The 17,033-nt window shown below is 53.4% G+C and overlaps 1 protein-coding gene across 2 annotated transcripts in view; it reads right to left on the minus strand.

Moving 5' to 3' along the window:
• Positions 1 to 9,508: 9,508 nt before the first annotated feature.
• The window catches only part of HMBS (hydroxymethylbilane synthase), a 99,935-nt gene continuing 92,410 nt past the window's right edge, over positions 9,509 to 17,033 (minus strand). The window contains exons 13-14 of one of the 2 annotated variants that reach the window (XM_078682196.1): positions 10,748 to 10,837; positions 9,509 to 10,415 (exon numbers count right to left, since the gene is read on the minus strand). In XM_078682196.1, coding sequence (XP_078538322.1) covers positions 10,242 to 10,415; positions 10,748 to 10,837 — 264 coding nt within the window. In that variant the 3' untranslated portion in view covers positions 9,509 to 10,241. The remainder of the gene's footprint in view (positions 10,416 to 10,747; positions 10,838 to 17,033) is intronic. The other variant, XM_078682197.1, reaches the window with a different exon arrangement.

Raw genomic sequence — 17,033 nt, forward strand, 5'->3', positions numbered from 1 at the left:
GACGATGCCCAAGTGGCTGAGGCGTTTCGTTCCTACTACGCTTCCCTGTACGGGGGGGAGGATGTCTCGCCCGGGGATATTGAAGCGTACCTCAATACTGTGGCTATCACAAAGATCCCTGAGTCCACCGCGGAAGCTCTTGATGCCCCCATAAGCCAGGAAGAAATCTTAGCTGCCATCTCTCGACTGCGCCCCCTTAAATCCCCGGGCCCGGACGGCTTCTCGGCGGGCTTCTATAAGCTCTTCAATCGACGTTTGGCCCCGGTGCTCGCTCGCCTCTTCAACTCTTTCGAAGGGGCGGCTTCCATACCTCCGGACATGCTAGCCGCTGAAGTGGTAGTGCTTCCTAAACCCGGGAAGGAACCCACGCACTGCTCTGCGTTCCGCCCAATCTCGTTACTGAACCTGGACCTGAAACTTTTTACGGGCATCCTCGCTGCCCGCCTTGGTCCGTGCCTTCCTGGTCTTTTGGAACCGGACCAATCTGGCTTTGTTCCAGGCCGCCAGTGTGCAGACAATACCAAACGGGTGCTCCACCTTATTGACAAAACGCATTCTCGAGCTTCGGACTCTGCGCTTCTGGCCATCGACGCGGAGAAAGCGTTCGATCGCGTGAACTGGGATTATATGCAACTTGTACTCCGCCGGTTCGGTCTCAGTGACCGTTTTTGCTCGCGCATAGCGGGCTGCTATCATCATCCACAGGCCACGGTTCGCCTGGGGAGCCTGCGCTCGCCCCCGTTCGAGATCCAACGGGGTACCAGGCAGGGGTGCCCCCTCTCCCCCCTCCTATTCGCGATGTATATCGAGCCTCTAGCACAGAGAGTCCGCGACAATCCGAGGGTGGAGGGCATCGACTTCGGGCGCGAACCCCATCCTATCAGTTTATACGCGGACGATGTCATAGCCACTGTACATAGCCCTGCTACTTCGGTGCCTGCCTTCATGGAGGCACTTGACTCGTTTGGGGCTGTTTCAGGCTTCCGCATTAATGTCGCAAAATCCCTCATCTTACCTCTAGGTAAATATGCGCGCCCGCAGGCCCCGACATTGGGTCACCTCAGCGGCCTACTGGTGGTCGACCGGGTACCATACCTAGGCATCACCCTGACTCCCTCAACTGACCTCACGGTCTCCACTAATTACGCAGCTCTTGTCACCCGGATCCGCTCAGACCTGGCTAGATGGTCCAAACAACCTCTTTCTCTGCTGGGGAGAGTGGCGGCTATAAAAATGTCAGTCCTGCCGCGGATTTTATATTTATTTCAAACGATTCCCATTGTGCCTCCTGCGGGCACGTTGAAAACCTTACAAGAATTACTGTCTGGCTTTATTTGGGAGGGGAGGAGAGCCCGACTTCACAAATCGCTCGCATACAAGAGCATGGATGAGGGCGGTCTCGGAATCCCGGACTTGACGCGGTACTTCCAGGCATCCCAACTCCGATACCTGGTGGAGTGGTACAGGCCTGAATCAGAAAAGAGATGGCTTTTCCAAGATAGAGCTATGGCTCAGACGCCGCTGTGGCGGATTCCATTCCTGGCCAAACGCCACAGGCCCAGTTATATGTCACGGTCCCCGATCACTCGCACGACCCTGCAGGTGTGGAACCGGGTAGCGCTCAAATGCGGACTGACTACTTTCCCTTCCCCTTTCACTCCCCTTCTGGACAACCCTGACTTCCCCCCAGGTGAGGGCCCAGGTGCATTTTCTCAATGGCGGGGCTCGGCGTGCCGAGCTGCGGGACATCTTTTTGACATGAACGGATTCCTTTCTTTCGACGACATTAAACAAGGATACGGGATAGAACACCCCCACTTCTTCCAATACCTCCAGCTCCGACACTGGCTCACAGACCCGAACGTCATTGCCCTGGTGGGACGCCCCATGACGGACTTCGAGAGGTGGCTGCTTACTAAGTCCACAGATAAGCGCCTCGTCTCCGAACTCTATAAAATGCTTGCCCCTTCACCCTCTCAGGCTAAATCACCTGGTCAAAGGCGCTGGGAGGCTGAACTTGGGAGGACCTTGTCATCCAAAGAATGGGGATACATCTACCATAGAGCCTCACACACTACACGAAACACCAAAGCAAGGGACACTGCAGTCAAACTCGCCATATATTGGCACCTTACCCCGGTCCGATTACACCAGGGAAACCCGGGGCGCAGCGACCTTTGCTGGAGAGGGTGCGGGGAACGTGGTACCTTGACTCACATCCTCTGGGGGTGCCCCGAGCTGGGAGATTTTTGGAAACAGGTCCTAGATGACATAGACTCCACTTTCGAGACTGAAGTCCCGAGATTCCCAGCATACACCGTGTTGGGTCTGCCCAATGCTTTAATGTTTCCCCTCAAATCACTACGCGGCCGGCAGATGGGCGTTGCTATGCAGGCAGCCACACAGCACATCTTGTCACTATGGGGCACTACAACCAAACCTACGCACACGGGATGGCTCCACAAACTGTGGTTCACCCTTGGGATGGAGCGTATCCATGCCACTCTCACCAGCTCCACAGACGCCTTTCGCAAGACATGGCTCCCCTTGCTGACCCTCTTATCCAAGGAGTTCAATGAAATCACCTGCCCCAGGTATCTTAGGATTTTACGTCTCACTGACACCACCGGTGACTCCCGGTGACTCTACTAATTATGGCCTCGTCTTGCTCCCGCGACTCCATGCAGGTGTCACTGACCTTCGTGGGCACACTGGTCGGGGCGGGGGGAGGGGGGTTTTTGTGGGGGAGGGGGGGGGGGGGGGGTTTGGTTCGTGTTTTCTTCCTTATGTCGATCTTTTGTTCTTCCATGCGTGACATTGCATCGCTACTTGGGCGTACCTTCCTTGCTCCATCTGATACACAAGGGAAGACATGCTTGTCTGTCCCGCCCGCACTGTACGCTCTGAGTTTACTTCTCTCACAAGAACTGTCTTATTATATGCCTGTTACGAATTTCAATAAAAACACTTTTGAAACTAAAAACCAACACTGGTGCCATTGAAACTAGCGCCCTGAAAGGGGATGACCTTAACCCTAGATATCGGTTCGCAGAACGGGGAGGATGGGTGGGTCGGTAAGGAATCTATCACTAAATAATGTCTCTTACAGATATATCGTTACACAAGTAGTAACTTGTGCATCTGAAAGAGACCCGTTAGTGATACATTCCTTACCTAAGAATAGATACCCCAGCAATACCAACCCCGGTGGTGGGTCTGCGAACCAATAATCACACCAGAAAGTCCTGGAGGACGGAACGGCCAAAGAAGCCATCCCTCCGGACTTGACTGTCCAGGCAGTAATGTCTTGCAAACGTGTGCAGCGAGGCCCACGTAGCTGCCTGACAGATGTCTTGTAAGGGCACTCACCGGCCCAGGGCAGTTGTAGTCGCCGTGGTCAGAGTGGAATGAGCCCGCAATCCAACAGGGGGCTCCTTTCTAGCCAAGGAGTAACATGCCTGGATACACAAGATGATCCACCGAAGGATGGTCCGCTTGTGCACCGCTTTCCCCTTAGCGCCCACGTAACCAACAAAGAGTTGGTCATCCACCCGGAACTGGCGTGTGCGATCCAAGTAGAATGAGAGCGCACGTTTTGGGTCCAGACGGTGGAGCCGCTCTTCCTCCTTAGAAGGATGCAGTGGCGGAAAGAAGGTGGGCAAGGTGATAGACTGCCCGATGTGGAAGGCCGTGACAACCTTGGGCAGGAAAGATGGCTTAGTACGCAACACAACCTTGTCCGGATGGACAGAAAGGAAAGGAAGAGTACATGACAAAGCCTGGAGCTCACTCACTCTCCTGGCAGAGGTGATGGCAACCAGGAAAGCAGTCTTCAAAGTGAGAAGGCGGAGAGGACAGTTGTGAAGTGGCTCAAAGGGAGCACACATCAGAAATGTAAGAACAAGGTTCAAGTCCCACTGAGGCATCACAAACGGAACAGGGGGAAACGTGTGTGTGATGCCCTTCAGAAAACGATTTACAATAGGGGACTTGGAACAAAGAAGGTAGATCAGGCAGCCTTAGACAGGCTGAAAGAGCAGAGAGGTAGCCCTTGATAGTGCCCAGAGCAGAGCCCTGCTGGGCAAGAGAAAGAAGGAAGAGAAGAACCTTGAGGTTCCGAAAGAGGGGCAGACAGTGGATCCACAGCCTTTGCTGTGCACCATGCCACAAATCTGTTCCACCTGCAGGCGTATAGTGACTTTGTGGAGGGACGCCTGGCTGCCAGAATGACATTACAGACTTCAGGAGGTAAGTTAAATGGCCTCAACTGTCGCTGCTCAATCTCCAAGCATGGAGGGGGAGACTGACAGGTTCGGGTGGAGGACCGTCCCCTGCTGCTGCGACAGAAGGTCCTCCTGAAGAGGCAGACGAACCGGGGGATCGACTGACATACTGAGTAGCTCTGGATACCAGTACCTTCGTGCCCAGTCCGGAGCCACAAGGATGACTTGGGCCCGGTCGCGCTTGATCTTCTTCAGCACTCTGGGCAGAAGTGGTATAGGCGGAAAGGAGTACAATAGACCGCAAATCCACTCGCGACGAAAAGCTTCTCCGAGCGAGTGCCGCCTTGGAAATTCCAACGCGCAGAACAGATGACATTGCGCGTTCTCTTCTGTGGCGAACAGATCTAACCAAGGCTCTCCCCACTGCTGAAAGAGGCCTTGCGCCACGTCCGAGTTCAGACGCCATTCGTGATCCATCATGCACCGACGGCTGAGCTCGTCCGCCCTGGCGTTCAGAGAACCTGCCAGGTGTTGAGCCACCAGGGTCACGCCCTGATGTTCCAGCCACTGCCAGAGGTCCACGACCCCACCCCGCCCTGTTTGTTGCAGTACCACATGGCGGTGGTGTTGTCCGTGAACACCTGCACTACACTCCCCCGGACAGAGGGGAGGAATGCCTTCAGTGCTAGACGAATCGCCCGCAGCTCCAAAAGGTTGATATGGAGCTGGGACTCCGCCGGACACCAGAGGCCTCTGATCTCCGCCTCTCCCATGTGGCCTCCCCAGCCCTGGAGGGACGCGTCCGTCACAACTACGTGCTCCGGTTGGGGAAGGGAGAGGGATCTGCCGCTGACCCAATCGCGGTCCGTGAGCCACCACTGCAGCTGTCTCGCAGTGCCCTCCGAGATCAGGACATGGTCGGACAGGTTGCCCTGATGCTGGGCCCACTGAAACTTCAGGTCCCACTGCAGAGCCCGCATCCGCCACCTGGCGTGATGCACCAGAAGGATGCAGGAGGCCATCAGCTCCAGAAGCCGCAGCGTCAACCTGACCGAGACCCGGGAGAAAGGCTGAAAGAGTGGAATCAGAGCCTGAATATCCCGGACCCGCTGTTCGGGAGGATACACCCGAAACTGCGCCGAGTCGAGAACCGCTCCGATGAAGAGGAGGTTCTGAGAGGGACACAGGTGTGACTTCGGCACATTGATGGAAAACCCCAGCTGGTGCAGGAGGTCTTCCGTCGTCTGGAGGTGGTTGACTGCTGTCTGGGGCGAGCCCGCCTTCAACAACCAGTCGTCTAGGTAGGGGAAGACTGAAACCCCTAACCTGCGCAGATGAGCTGCGACCACCGCCATCACCTTCGTGAACACCCGTGGGGCGCTGGTAAGGCCGAAGGGGAGCACGGTAAACTGAAAGTGCTCCTGGCCTACCGTGAACCGCAGGTAGCGCCGGCAGGACGGGGATGTGAAAATAAGCGTCCTGCAAGTCCAACGCTACCATCCAGTCTCCAGGGTCCAGGGCAGCTAAGACCTGAGCCAGTGTCAGCATTTTGAACTTCTCCTTCCGGAGGAAGCCGTTGACGTTCCTTAGGTCCAAGATAGGGCGTAGGCCCCCTTTGCCCTTCTTGGGTACCAGAAAGTAGTGGGAGTAGCGACCACACCCTACTTCTGGCCCAGGAACGCGCTCAATGGCCCCCTTGGCCAAGAGGGCCATAACTTCCTCCGCCAGAAGTCGCAAATGATCCCCCGATACACGGTGGTTCTGCGGTGGCATGGCTGGAGGGGTCGCCTCGAAGGGGAGGGAGTAGCCCCTTCAGACGATTTGCAGCACCCACCTGTCCAACGTGACAGTGCGCCAGTGGAAGAGGTGATGGCGAACCCTGCCCCCCCACTGGAGTCACATAGGCCTGAAAGCACGGACTAGGAGGGTTTTGAGGCAGATACTTCAGGGGAAGGTGTGGATTGACCTCGCCGGTGTCCCCGACAGCCTCCACGGCGATTTCCACAGCCACCACCGCGTTGGATGTTAGTCTGCGGTGCGTGGCTTGCGGCACGTGTGGGGGCGCCCCTTCCTTGGCCACGAAAGGAGTGAAAGGCATCCGTTTGCTGGCGCGGGGCAGAGAGGCCCAAGGACCTGGCCGTAGCCCTGGAGTCCTTAAAGCGCATGGTCTGCCTTGTCGCCAAAGAGGCGACGGCCATCAAACGGCATGTCCATGAATGTGTTCTGGACATCGGCCGAAAAGTTGGCGGACCTCAACCAGGCGTGGCGACGAATCGCCACCGTCGTTGCCATCGCTCTGCCCAGAGAGTCGGTGGTGTCCAATCCACACCGGATAGAGTAATGTGCCGTATCCTGGCCCTCCACAAGGGCCTGGCCGAGTTTAGCCCGGACCTCCACCGGGCATTCTGGCAGCACGTCCGCGACCGTGTCCCACAGAGAGTGGGTGTAACGGCCCAAGAGGCACGCGGTGTAGGAAGACCGCAGTCCCAGACTTAGGGATGAGAATAACTTCTTGCTGTATTGCTCGTACCTCTTGGATTCCCTGTCAGGCGGAGCCGACGGGAATGCGGTCTGGGAATTGGAGGCCTGGATGACCAGGCTCTCAGGGGTGGGGTGGGTGGACAGGAAACAAGGGTCGCCCGGGGCCGGGCGGTGGTGTCTGGCCATGTTCCTATCTACAGGCGAACCGGTAGCGGGCCTGGACCAAGTGCCCAAAAAGAACGTCGGTCAAGGCCTCATTAAACGGCAGCAGAGGCTCAGCCGAGCTCGACTGCGGTTTAAGGACCTCAGTGAGGAGGTTAGTCCTCACGGCCGCGACGGGGAGCTCAAGGCTCAGGGCCTTGGCTGCCCTCGTCAACACCACACTCTAGGTTGCCCCCTCCTCCGTAGCCACGGTAGGAGGCGAGACAAAGCCAGTGTCGGGCGAAGTGTCCAGACCACTGGCATCCCCAAGTTCACCTGCCCAGTCCTCATGAGACTGGCATTCACGTGCCAGAGGGTCCTCAGACCCCTCCCAATACTCCTCATCACCCATATCCTGGTAGACAGGTTCAACCAAGGATGGGTTCGGTTCATGGAAAGTAAACTCTCCGAACTGCGTCATAAATCGGTGCCGGGCGGCGCCGCTTCGGCGCCGGGTCGAGGGAGGTATCGGGGACGGCGCCGCCCTAGGACGGCGCCGGCGGTGACACCAGAGGAGACGGCACCAGGGAGGTCGTCAAATCCACCGGTGGCGACCCGGATCAGGAACCGGATCCAGCAGGGCCCTGCGGCGCCGGGCCCGAAGAACCCGACAGCGTCGGGGCCGGAGCCGCCGACCCGCTAGGACCCCCAGACGGGACTGCTGGGCCCGAAGGCGCCGCGGAGCCCGTCGGAGGAGAGAGGGACCTCATGGCCATGAGGAACCGCTCGATCTCCTCCAGCGTCGCGTTAGGCCCAGGGACCGAAGGGTATGAAGCCGGACGCGGTGCCTGCGACTCTGACGGAGCCGCGTGGGCGGTGCCACCTGAACCCCCGGCCGCGTCGTGCGAGCGTCGGGGGGAGTCGGAAGAGTGATGACGTCTCTTCGACCTCCTATGCTTACCTGACGACTTCGACCCGGAGGAGTGATGTCTACTCCCGGAGCTCCCCTGGCTCCTCTCCCGCGACCGGTCCCTCGACCTCCGTCCGGACCGGGACCTTTCTCTGCGCGGGACCGACTGCCGGAGTTCGAGTCGCTTGCGGGACCGCTCCCGCCTAGCTTTCGAAGTCAGGGCCCGACAGTCGGAGCAGGTCTTGTCGTCGTGATCGACGCCGAGGCAGTGGAGACACGGACGGTGAGGGTCGGTGCGATACAAAAGGGGATGATGGACGGAGCGTTTGAGCAAATCAAAAACTCACCCCCACTCAACTGATCTGGGTTTAATCCATCACCATTCTTTAGCCCACTCAGCCACCCCATTTCAGACATGGCCATATGCAAATCAGTCTGACCCTTTGCCTCATGGGAAAAGTCCAGCCCGAACTGCCAAGCCATGTCTTCCATGGACCGGAAACAAGCATCCTGGGACCGGTTTCGGATTCATAATCCTCATCAGCCAGGCTATCTTGAATCCAGTGGCCAAGTGAGCAAGGGACTCACGTCTGAGCATACCCTGCCACACTTAGGGCGAACAAAGCGATACAAAAGGGGGATCATGGACGGAGCGTTTGAGCAAATCAAAAACTCACCCCCACTCAACTGATCTGGGTTTAATCCATCACCATTCTTTAGCCCACTCAGCCACCCCATTTCAGACATGGCCATATGCAAATCAGTCTGACCCTTTGCCTCATGGGAAAAGTCCAGCCCAAACTGCCAAGCCATGTCTTCCATGGACCGGAAACAAGCATCCTGGGACCGGTTTCGGATTCATAATCCTCATCAGCCAGGCTATCTTGAATCCAGTGGCCAAGTGAGCAAGGGACTCACGTCTGAGCATACCCTGCCACACTTAGGGCGAACAAAGCGATACAAAAGGGGGAGGGTCGGTGACCGACATCAGTCGGTCGCAATCCTCACAAGGCTTGAAACCTGGCATCCCTACCGGCACCGATTGGAGTCGAAGACTCGAAAAAGGATGATCAAAAGATAGTTAGTCAAAAAGTGACTAAGGTACCACTTTTTCCGGATCTGCGCTGCTGGCGCAAAAAAAAAAAAAAAAAAAAAAAAAAAAAAAAGAAGAACTGACGTCAGCACGCGGAGGCGGTGTCTAAGTACTCCGACGACGTCATCACGGCGCCCACGACGCCGACGACGGACGCGGAGCCGCAGACGACGCCTACCGACGCGCAAGGGTACTGCTACGCAAAAATTTCCGGATCCAGTCTGACGCCTGGGTATATTCTAAGGTAAGGAATCTAATACTAACGTGTCTCTTTCAGATACAGATATCGCCTACTACAGAAAGTGTGTAACAATCAAATGGACACTAAATCCAACAAAGCTGTGATATTACACAGAGCAACGTCACAGTCTAGTAGTGTCATATCAGGAATGTAAGCGTGAGATGTTCATGGATGCTTAGATCAAAACATTCTTACAACATGATTCAAAAATAGCAATCACTGGCGAGCACACCTTTGGTCCTGGAGCACCGGATCACCTTTCAGAAGCATTGCAGGCATTGCTAGCAAGGATAATTAATCTAAATCTTGGTACATACATACTGAGCATCCAATAATCATTCCTCAAAAATAGTAGCCATTGCACATTTGATGTGTACTAGTAACAGTGCCCCCACGCAATGACAACTCACACAACCATACAAGTTCAAAATATTTTAATTTGGCCACAGTATTGAGAGGTTAGATTGTAAAACGGCAGCGTACAGGAGGCAGTTGCAGCATATGTTGAAAACCTTTCACAGTATGTTTCCCCCCCTCCAGTGCTATGGGCGTACAACATCTAATGTCAACTCTTACAGTTGTTCTGGCAGTAACAAACCTCCCATGAGCACTGTGCATCTTCAATAAATCAACAAATGCCGAACAACATACCTAGGGCTCTACTAATCATGCCACATGTATAATGAACATACCAGTTATCAATGTACACTATTCTCCAATAGGTCAGGTGATTCTACTGTAATAGGCAAACAAGGTCAAGAGAGAGTACAGCCATGATCACCAGTTCCGCCACGCACAGGGACGAGCTATTAAACTGCCCGCCAAGGCAAGTATGTTTCCACTGGATAAATTCACAGGACATTTAGTGGTTTCAAAACGAACCTTCAATATTTTGACTGTTCACAATACATATATAATTAGGCATCTTTTTAAAAATATATAATTCTCCTATTAAATAATGTGTCTGCTGCCTTACCCTATCCCCCTTCCCCACCCAACCCCCAGCTTACACATGGTCCCCATTTGCCATCCATGAACAGACTTTCAGGGCTCTTCTTTTGGGAAGAATTGTTACAACAGCTCTTCCTTATGTTGACCATGCACCTCTATCCAGCAACATGGTCTTCCAGTGTTGAATTTTCAGACAGCAGGTTACCGGGAGTCATTCAGCTGTCTGGCGACAGTCAATATTTGCTTCGCTCCTTGGCTCAGAAGTAGATTGGCCAGATTCATGCCAAGGGCCTCTGCAGCAGCCAGTGCATTGTGAGGCACATTCTTAGCAGTGATGCCCACATGCTGTATGTCATCTTCTGGGCCATCTTCATCCTAAAAAAGAGACACCATGAGCGCACAATGTTTGCATGGAACTTACCCCAATAGTGGACATAGACTACAGTGAGACTGAGGGCCCCTTGGTTCCAGATACAAAACAGGCAGTCTCTATGTTACAATGGGGTTAATGTACATTAGTATGGCTTAAACTGCCGAAGCTTTTTGAGTTTTATAGCAATAACAATAACCCAGCATGGGTAAGAGCAAAGAAGGGTACAACATTTATTCAATCAACAAATTCATGCTGGAATCAGTTAGCTTTATCAAGGAAAGAGTAGAAAAATGGGTGCAGCTATTGAGCTCAAGTTCACAGATTGTACGCCTACCTGCTGCAGCTTCAGATCCACCCCTGTTTGCATGGTCTCCTTTAGGCTGTCTGAGCCATCAAGACTGTACACAGCTCCAGTTAGATAGAGCTGGGGAAAAAGGGAAAATATATAAGCCACAGACCAACTCTGATTCAGTCCAAGACTACATTTCCAATACAGTGCTTTTAGTAACAAACTGAACACATTCACTGACAAAGGCCTGTGACTGATGGATTTTTTTTAAAATATCATCTTTTGGAAGGGGGCAGTGGACTCTAAAACACTTGGTTCCGGAATGCATATGGCATTGTGACATACACATAATAATCAGAACGCCCTTATGTTGCATACACCAGAATTATGTTAGCACTACAGAATATATTATTTGGTAGAATTTGGTTATGTTCACCAATATGAAGGTTCGCCATTGAATGGCAGCAACTAACTGATCCGGTCTTGATACAGAGAGGTGTTGTTCACTGTAATGTATTTGTTCGACTTACTTTATGTGGTGTTTCACAATCTATTAACAAGTTTACTGCGGCGGACATGCCGCCGCAGTGCGGGCGTTCTAATGGGTGGGGTGGGCGGGGCTACGTCGGTCAACTGTCGTTCACAGCACCAGGGAGGAAGTGCTCCCGTCAGCCAAAGGATGGGTTGGGTGGGCGGGGCTGCATCGACCAACTGTCGTTCACAGCACCAGGGAGGAAGTGCTTCCGTCGGCCGTTGGCAGACGAGAGCATGCAACGGGTTAGTGGCCATGGGCCCGATTTAGATCTGGGTGGAGAGGAATACCCTGTCACAAATGTGACGGATATTCTGTCCGCCGTATTACTATCATATTATCTGCTATGGGGATTGGGATACGGCGGACGGGATATCAGTCACGTCTGTGACAGAGTATTCCCTCTGCCCAGTTCTAAATCAGGCCCCATGTCTTTTGGAACATTTTGCAATATTCCCCCCAAATCCATCCATGTTTTATTGTCCCAAAGCAGATTAACTACTGAGAATTGTTGGGCCACTAATAAGGCAAAAATTGGAGAATGATCATTGAACCTATGATAGCAAATGGAGGTGTTGCTCAGTGTTAGTATAGTGGCCTCAGTTAGTATTATGGTGAACTTATATGGACTGCTACAGGTCTTCTGAAAGAAAGGTATTCCATGCTCTGGGCTATACCATAAAATGTACCAGAATATCAGGTATATCAGAGAAGTTCATGAAAAGGAATAAATCATATAACTTATAGCATGTCTTGCTCCATCTTTTAAAGATGTTTATTGCTATTCAATCATCACGAAAGATTCATCTAGCTCTAATGTTGCAGTTTGTCATTGTATGAATTGTCACCAATCTGCAGCGAGCAGTCACTAAAGGTTCAACCTAGCGACATTAATACGGACTGATGTCTATAACTGTGTATGCTTGATCACTTATTTAGGGGACTGTTCAATGTTGAAGAAAAAAAAACGTTTTTCAACCGATTTAAAAAGTGCTTTTGAGAAGCATTTTGAGCAATCACTCCTTGGCTGGTCTACAGCATATATAAAGTGACAAGGCCTTTAAGTAGCGACATTTGGAGCTTTTGCTAATCGAATTTCAAAAGGTACAATCTGTAACCATGACTTTTGCTTATGCCTTGATTCTGAGGTACAATTCCTCAATAAATGACCTTGGCACACTGTGCAATTAGCAGATCACCACAAGGACACAAAAGCTACTTGCCTGTAACACTCTGCAGATTTGTGTCAGCTGTATATTCATTGCACTACACACGGGGGATTTCTATAGTGTGAAATTAGTTACAAAGCAATAGAGTTTTGTAGTTGTGAGAGGGCCATAAGCTGGTAGCAATGTGAGGGGGCTGGAATGTAAAAAGGGTACAGGGCTAAAGTGGTGGGTGGGAGATAATGGGCTGGCGCAATATAGAGAGGATGGAAGCAATGGTGTAAAGTGGCCAGTGTAGAGTTTATAACAGGGATACTGTTCAGTGCTAGGAAATAAAAATGGAACAGAGGAGTTGGCAAGGGGCAAGGAGAGTGAGTTGTGGGGTCAGCAAGAGGTAAGCAGGACCATAGAGATCAGTAGGTATAGAATTTGGGGGGCACCATTCAGGAGAGTATACAGGCTGAGACATTAACCAAGCAGAGAGGTTTTGCTTTAAGAATAGGGTATTACGTTTTTTTTTTTAAGTTTGAGGAATTAATAATTTTATTGTCAAGCAATTGGGACGGTAACTACCACTTGTTTAGGTCTCAACCCTTAGAGAGTTTTAGCAGCCTCTTGCGGAAGACCTACTGTCTACAATTAAATATACATAGTGTGGACTTTGGAGAAGTACCTTGCTCATGACTTGATAGCTTTGACGTCTATTTTTGAGGACTATTCTCACTATTCTTGCTTTTCTCGTCCCTGTACTTTTTGGTTGACTTATATCCTACAAATGAAGTGGGGGGGGGGGGCTACTAGGCCTTATATATCATACATCTTTTAGCTGTGTTTGCAAAAGCCTACTGTGGACCAAACAACATTGTTACAGTGAGCTTAGAGTCTGCCAATTACTTACCATTGATTGGCCTTTCTAGGAAATAACCGTCTTTTGCATAACGTACACACATAAGTTTGCCCCATCTATTTTTTGCTACCTGGGCAACACTGTGCCCTTTACCCCAGCTAAACAGTAGTAAGGTGCATGTGTTCTGCCGTATAAATATGATAGCATTAGCATAACCCTAATTGAAATATGAGGTTCCAGGGTCTGCAAGTTAAATGTCAGTAGTGCACGGCCGCACCTAATGTGCCATCCACTACAGTGGCAGTGCAAATATGGCTTTAGGCTTACCACTGCAGCCTGACTGTAGTGGTGTAAAAACGGCAAGTCACCTATATGTAGGTCTAGTAGCCCACAAGGAAGAGTGCATTATATTTAAAAGTAGGAAATGTCCTTACAGTGAATAGCACTCAAAAGCTCACTGTGGCAGGCCTAGCTGTCCTATGTAAAAAAAACGAGAAAAAAAAAAAACACAATACAGATTAAAAACCGTTATTAAAATATCCAATTCAGGGGGAGTGGCCAAGATGGCGCCTGCCATAAAGCTTTGTTTCTCGCCCTACCTGGTGCCCATCCACGCTGCCAACGGGGTACACGGGAATCCCCTGAATGTCCTGACTCCAGCGGTGCCACTCTCATGGTGCGGGCTGACAGCGACCCGCCTTCCTGCAGAGACGCGGCCTCAGAGTCCCCGGAGCCTGACCGGCCACGTGTGGAGCGGAGCGGGGGTCCCCTGAGAAGGAATGGTGCATCCCGGGCTGTGTGGCCAGACCTAGGGCGGACGAGTTGTGTGAGACGCGGCGGCGGGACCTGTGAGGATCCGGGCGCCCGCGCTGGGCTGAGTCCGGCTGCCAGAGGGCTTGATCCTGCCGGGGCGCTCCCGCTGTGGCAGTGGCGGTTGAGCGGCCCAGGCGCTAATAGCCGGAGCCCGCTGGTGGTGGTGACAGAGCAGCGGCCTACCAGCCTACGCAGCGGTCCGGCAGACGCAACGAGGCCTACACCTGCCCCTGCAGCGGTAAACAGTGAGCGCGGGCCCCCCCCTTGTGATGACAGCCGGCGGGGAGCAGCATCGGCCCGCGGCTCGGCGGGCGGCATTGTGGGCCCTCTGGAGAACTCTGCCCTTCCCCCAAATATTGCGGCTGCGACCTAGTCTGGGCCCGGTCTGGGCCCGTGAGCGGGCAGTGGTGTGGGGGCCCCTGCGTTTACTGGCAGAGGCGGGCCCCAGCGGCAACGTGGAGAGCGCCCCCCCCCCCCCCATCCCCTGGGGCCTTGGCTGCAGTGCTCGATTACCTGAGCCCGGACCCCGGGGGCACGTGATTTCGGCCCATAGGCCGGCGGGCACAAAGGGCGCCGGGGCACAGAGACACTTGTGAGGCCTGCTCCTCGGCTACTGCGGCAGCTCAGAGGGTTTTGCAACGTGAAGGCTCGGCATCGCCCCGCGCCTCGGCGGGCAGCGGTCCTGTGCAGCATTGAGGTGAGGAGAGTGGGGGCGACCTCCAGTGGGACACGGCGGCTCGGTCCGTGCTCCGGCGGACGTTGTAGGAGTGGCCTAGAGACGGGAGCGGCGGCCTTCGGGCCAGAGGCTGGGCCTGCGACATTGAAGCTCGGCCCCTCCGCCTGAGATAGGGTTGTGATTCCCTGCCTTGCCCCTGCACTTGCCGATCTGCTCCTTGCGGTGGGGACCGAGGCCGGTGCAGGGGCAGTTACCTGGCGGCGCTGGTGGGAGGTGGTGCGCCCCCCTTCTGAGTGGTCGTCTCCGGCCTTGCGCACGTGGAGCACAGCTGCCCTTAAGCCTCTCAGCCCCATATGGCATAGCCTACTGGGGCCACACATCCGGAGGAGACTGTGGGAAACTGCGTAAGATAGTATAATTTAAGCAAGATTAGTGCCTGCATAGGCCTGACTGTAGTTCCGTTGTCTGCGGCTGGGGCAGGATGGCGGAAAGCAGAAACAGGAAGGATAAGCCCCCGAAGGACACGCCTGCGTTGCTGGTGGGGCAAGCCACCCCGAAAACTGCTGAGAAGTCACCGCGGCCGGAGGACGGCGATGCGCCAGCTACCAAGGCCTTCATGGTGGAGTTGTTTACGGCCATTAAGGAGGACATTTCAGAGATACGCTCCCAGTTGGCCTCTAATTTGCGGGAAGTACGGCATGATGTGGATGCGATAGGGGAGAGAGTGGCTACGCTGGAGGAGCATGACTTGGAAACGGCGGGTGACATACATCGCCTCCAACAGGATGTGATTAGGCTGACTGAGCAGAATCTAGACCTCCAGACGCAAGCTGAGGACCTAGAGAACAGGTCACGAAGAAACAACATTCGGATTCGGGCAGTGCGTTGGAAAGGTGAGGGGTCCGACCTACGGGAGTATGTGGGAGCCCTCTTCAGACAGGTGCTGGATGAGGAAGACCTGCCGGACATCCAAATGGACAGAGTTCACCGGGTGGGCCTACCGAGGGGGCCTAAAGCCCCCCCTCCTGATATCTTGGTGTGCGTCCACGATTTCCAGCTCAAGGAGCGGATTCTACGGAAGGCTCGAGATCTTAGTCCCCTCCAATTCCGGGAGCACCGTCCGCTGCTCTTCCAGGACCTGGCGGCATCCACGTTGACCAAGCGAAGGGAGTTCAAGCCTGTCACTACTTACCTGAAGGAGCAAGGCATCCCCTACTTGTGGGTGCACCCGTTCAGGCTAATCTTCAAGCTTAACGGAAAGCTGATTCAGGTTCGCTCCCTGACGTCGGCCCTCGACCTTTTGGGACTGGAGCAGTCCACTCCCTCACCAGACGATGCGGGGTCTCCCGCCAGACGACGCAGGCGATCGACGGAATGGCAACGGGTCAGCAAAGCCAGACTTGTCCACGAGCCGCCTCGAGAGGGGAGCAGCGGTCGCGTCGGTGGCACTGGTGACAGAGGCGTCTGGGGGCTCCTGAGAGGAGAAATCTAGGACTGGCACTACTGGGGCTAGCTGATGGCGCCAGAGGGAACTGTCCACTGGTATTTGTTGTGGCTCTTCTTATGTCCTCTGTGAGAAGTTGGCCTGATATATGATGCTCACTAGTTCTAGTGATCACCTTGTATCAGTCCAAACAACCCTTATGGTGATTGGTTGTAAATCAACCTTATAGACCAGCTATCCTAATGGTAGCATGGACAAAGCAGTCTTAGGCTAAACTCTTTTGGCATGTGAAGCCAGCTGTTTTACCACATATAACCCCTTGAATACCAGATGAAAGGACACCACACAGGTTGTTATGAAAATAAACAATATATTTATAAATAACAAAACACCTCTAAACTCTTTATGAGGTCAGAGGGCTAAGCACATGACAATCTCTTAGGAAAAATACGATAAGTTGCACAAAATTACAATGGTGCCCTAGGGGCACGGCAAACCATATACTAAGTAAATGGTATAAGGAAATCGATAGAAGGAATGGAGCTGTCCAGAGGCTGTAGGATCGCTGGGACTACACTATCCTGACTTTAGGCAAGTAATAGGAGGCCCACGGGACGCGTGTGCAGAGTGTGAACTCACACGCGAGATGCGCAACAACGTCTCTGGACAGTACAGTTCAAGAAAAAGGTGAGTACGGACAATCCTGACTGGTTAGGACTAAAACGACTGTGAATCTGGACACTAGGAGAGTCAAGCTACCCTTGAGCACCGAAATGCTCTGGTTACCTCACCCACGGCCTGCGGGGGCATAGGTGCGAAGTCGTGTCGGGTTTGTGCGTTGAAGTCTATGGAG

The sequence above is a fragment of the Lissotriton helveticus genome, chromosome 3_1, assembly GCF_964261635.1.
Source record: "Lissotriton helveticus chromosome 3_1, aLisHel1.1, whole genome shotgun sequence".
In the NCBI taxonomy this organism is placed as follows: Eukaryota; Metazoa; Chordata; class Amphibia; order Caudata; family Salamandridae; genus Lissotriton; species Lissotriton helveticus.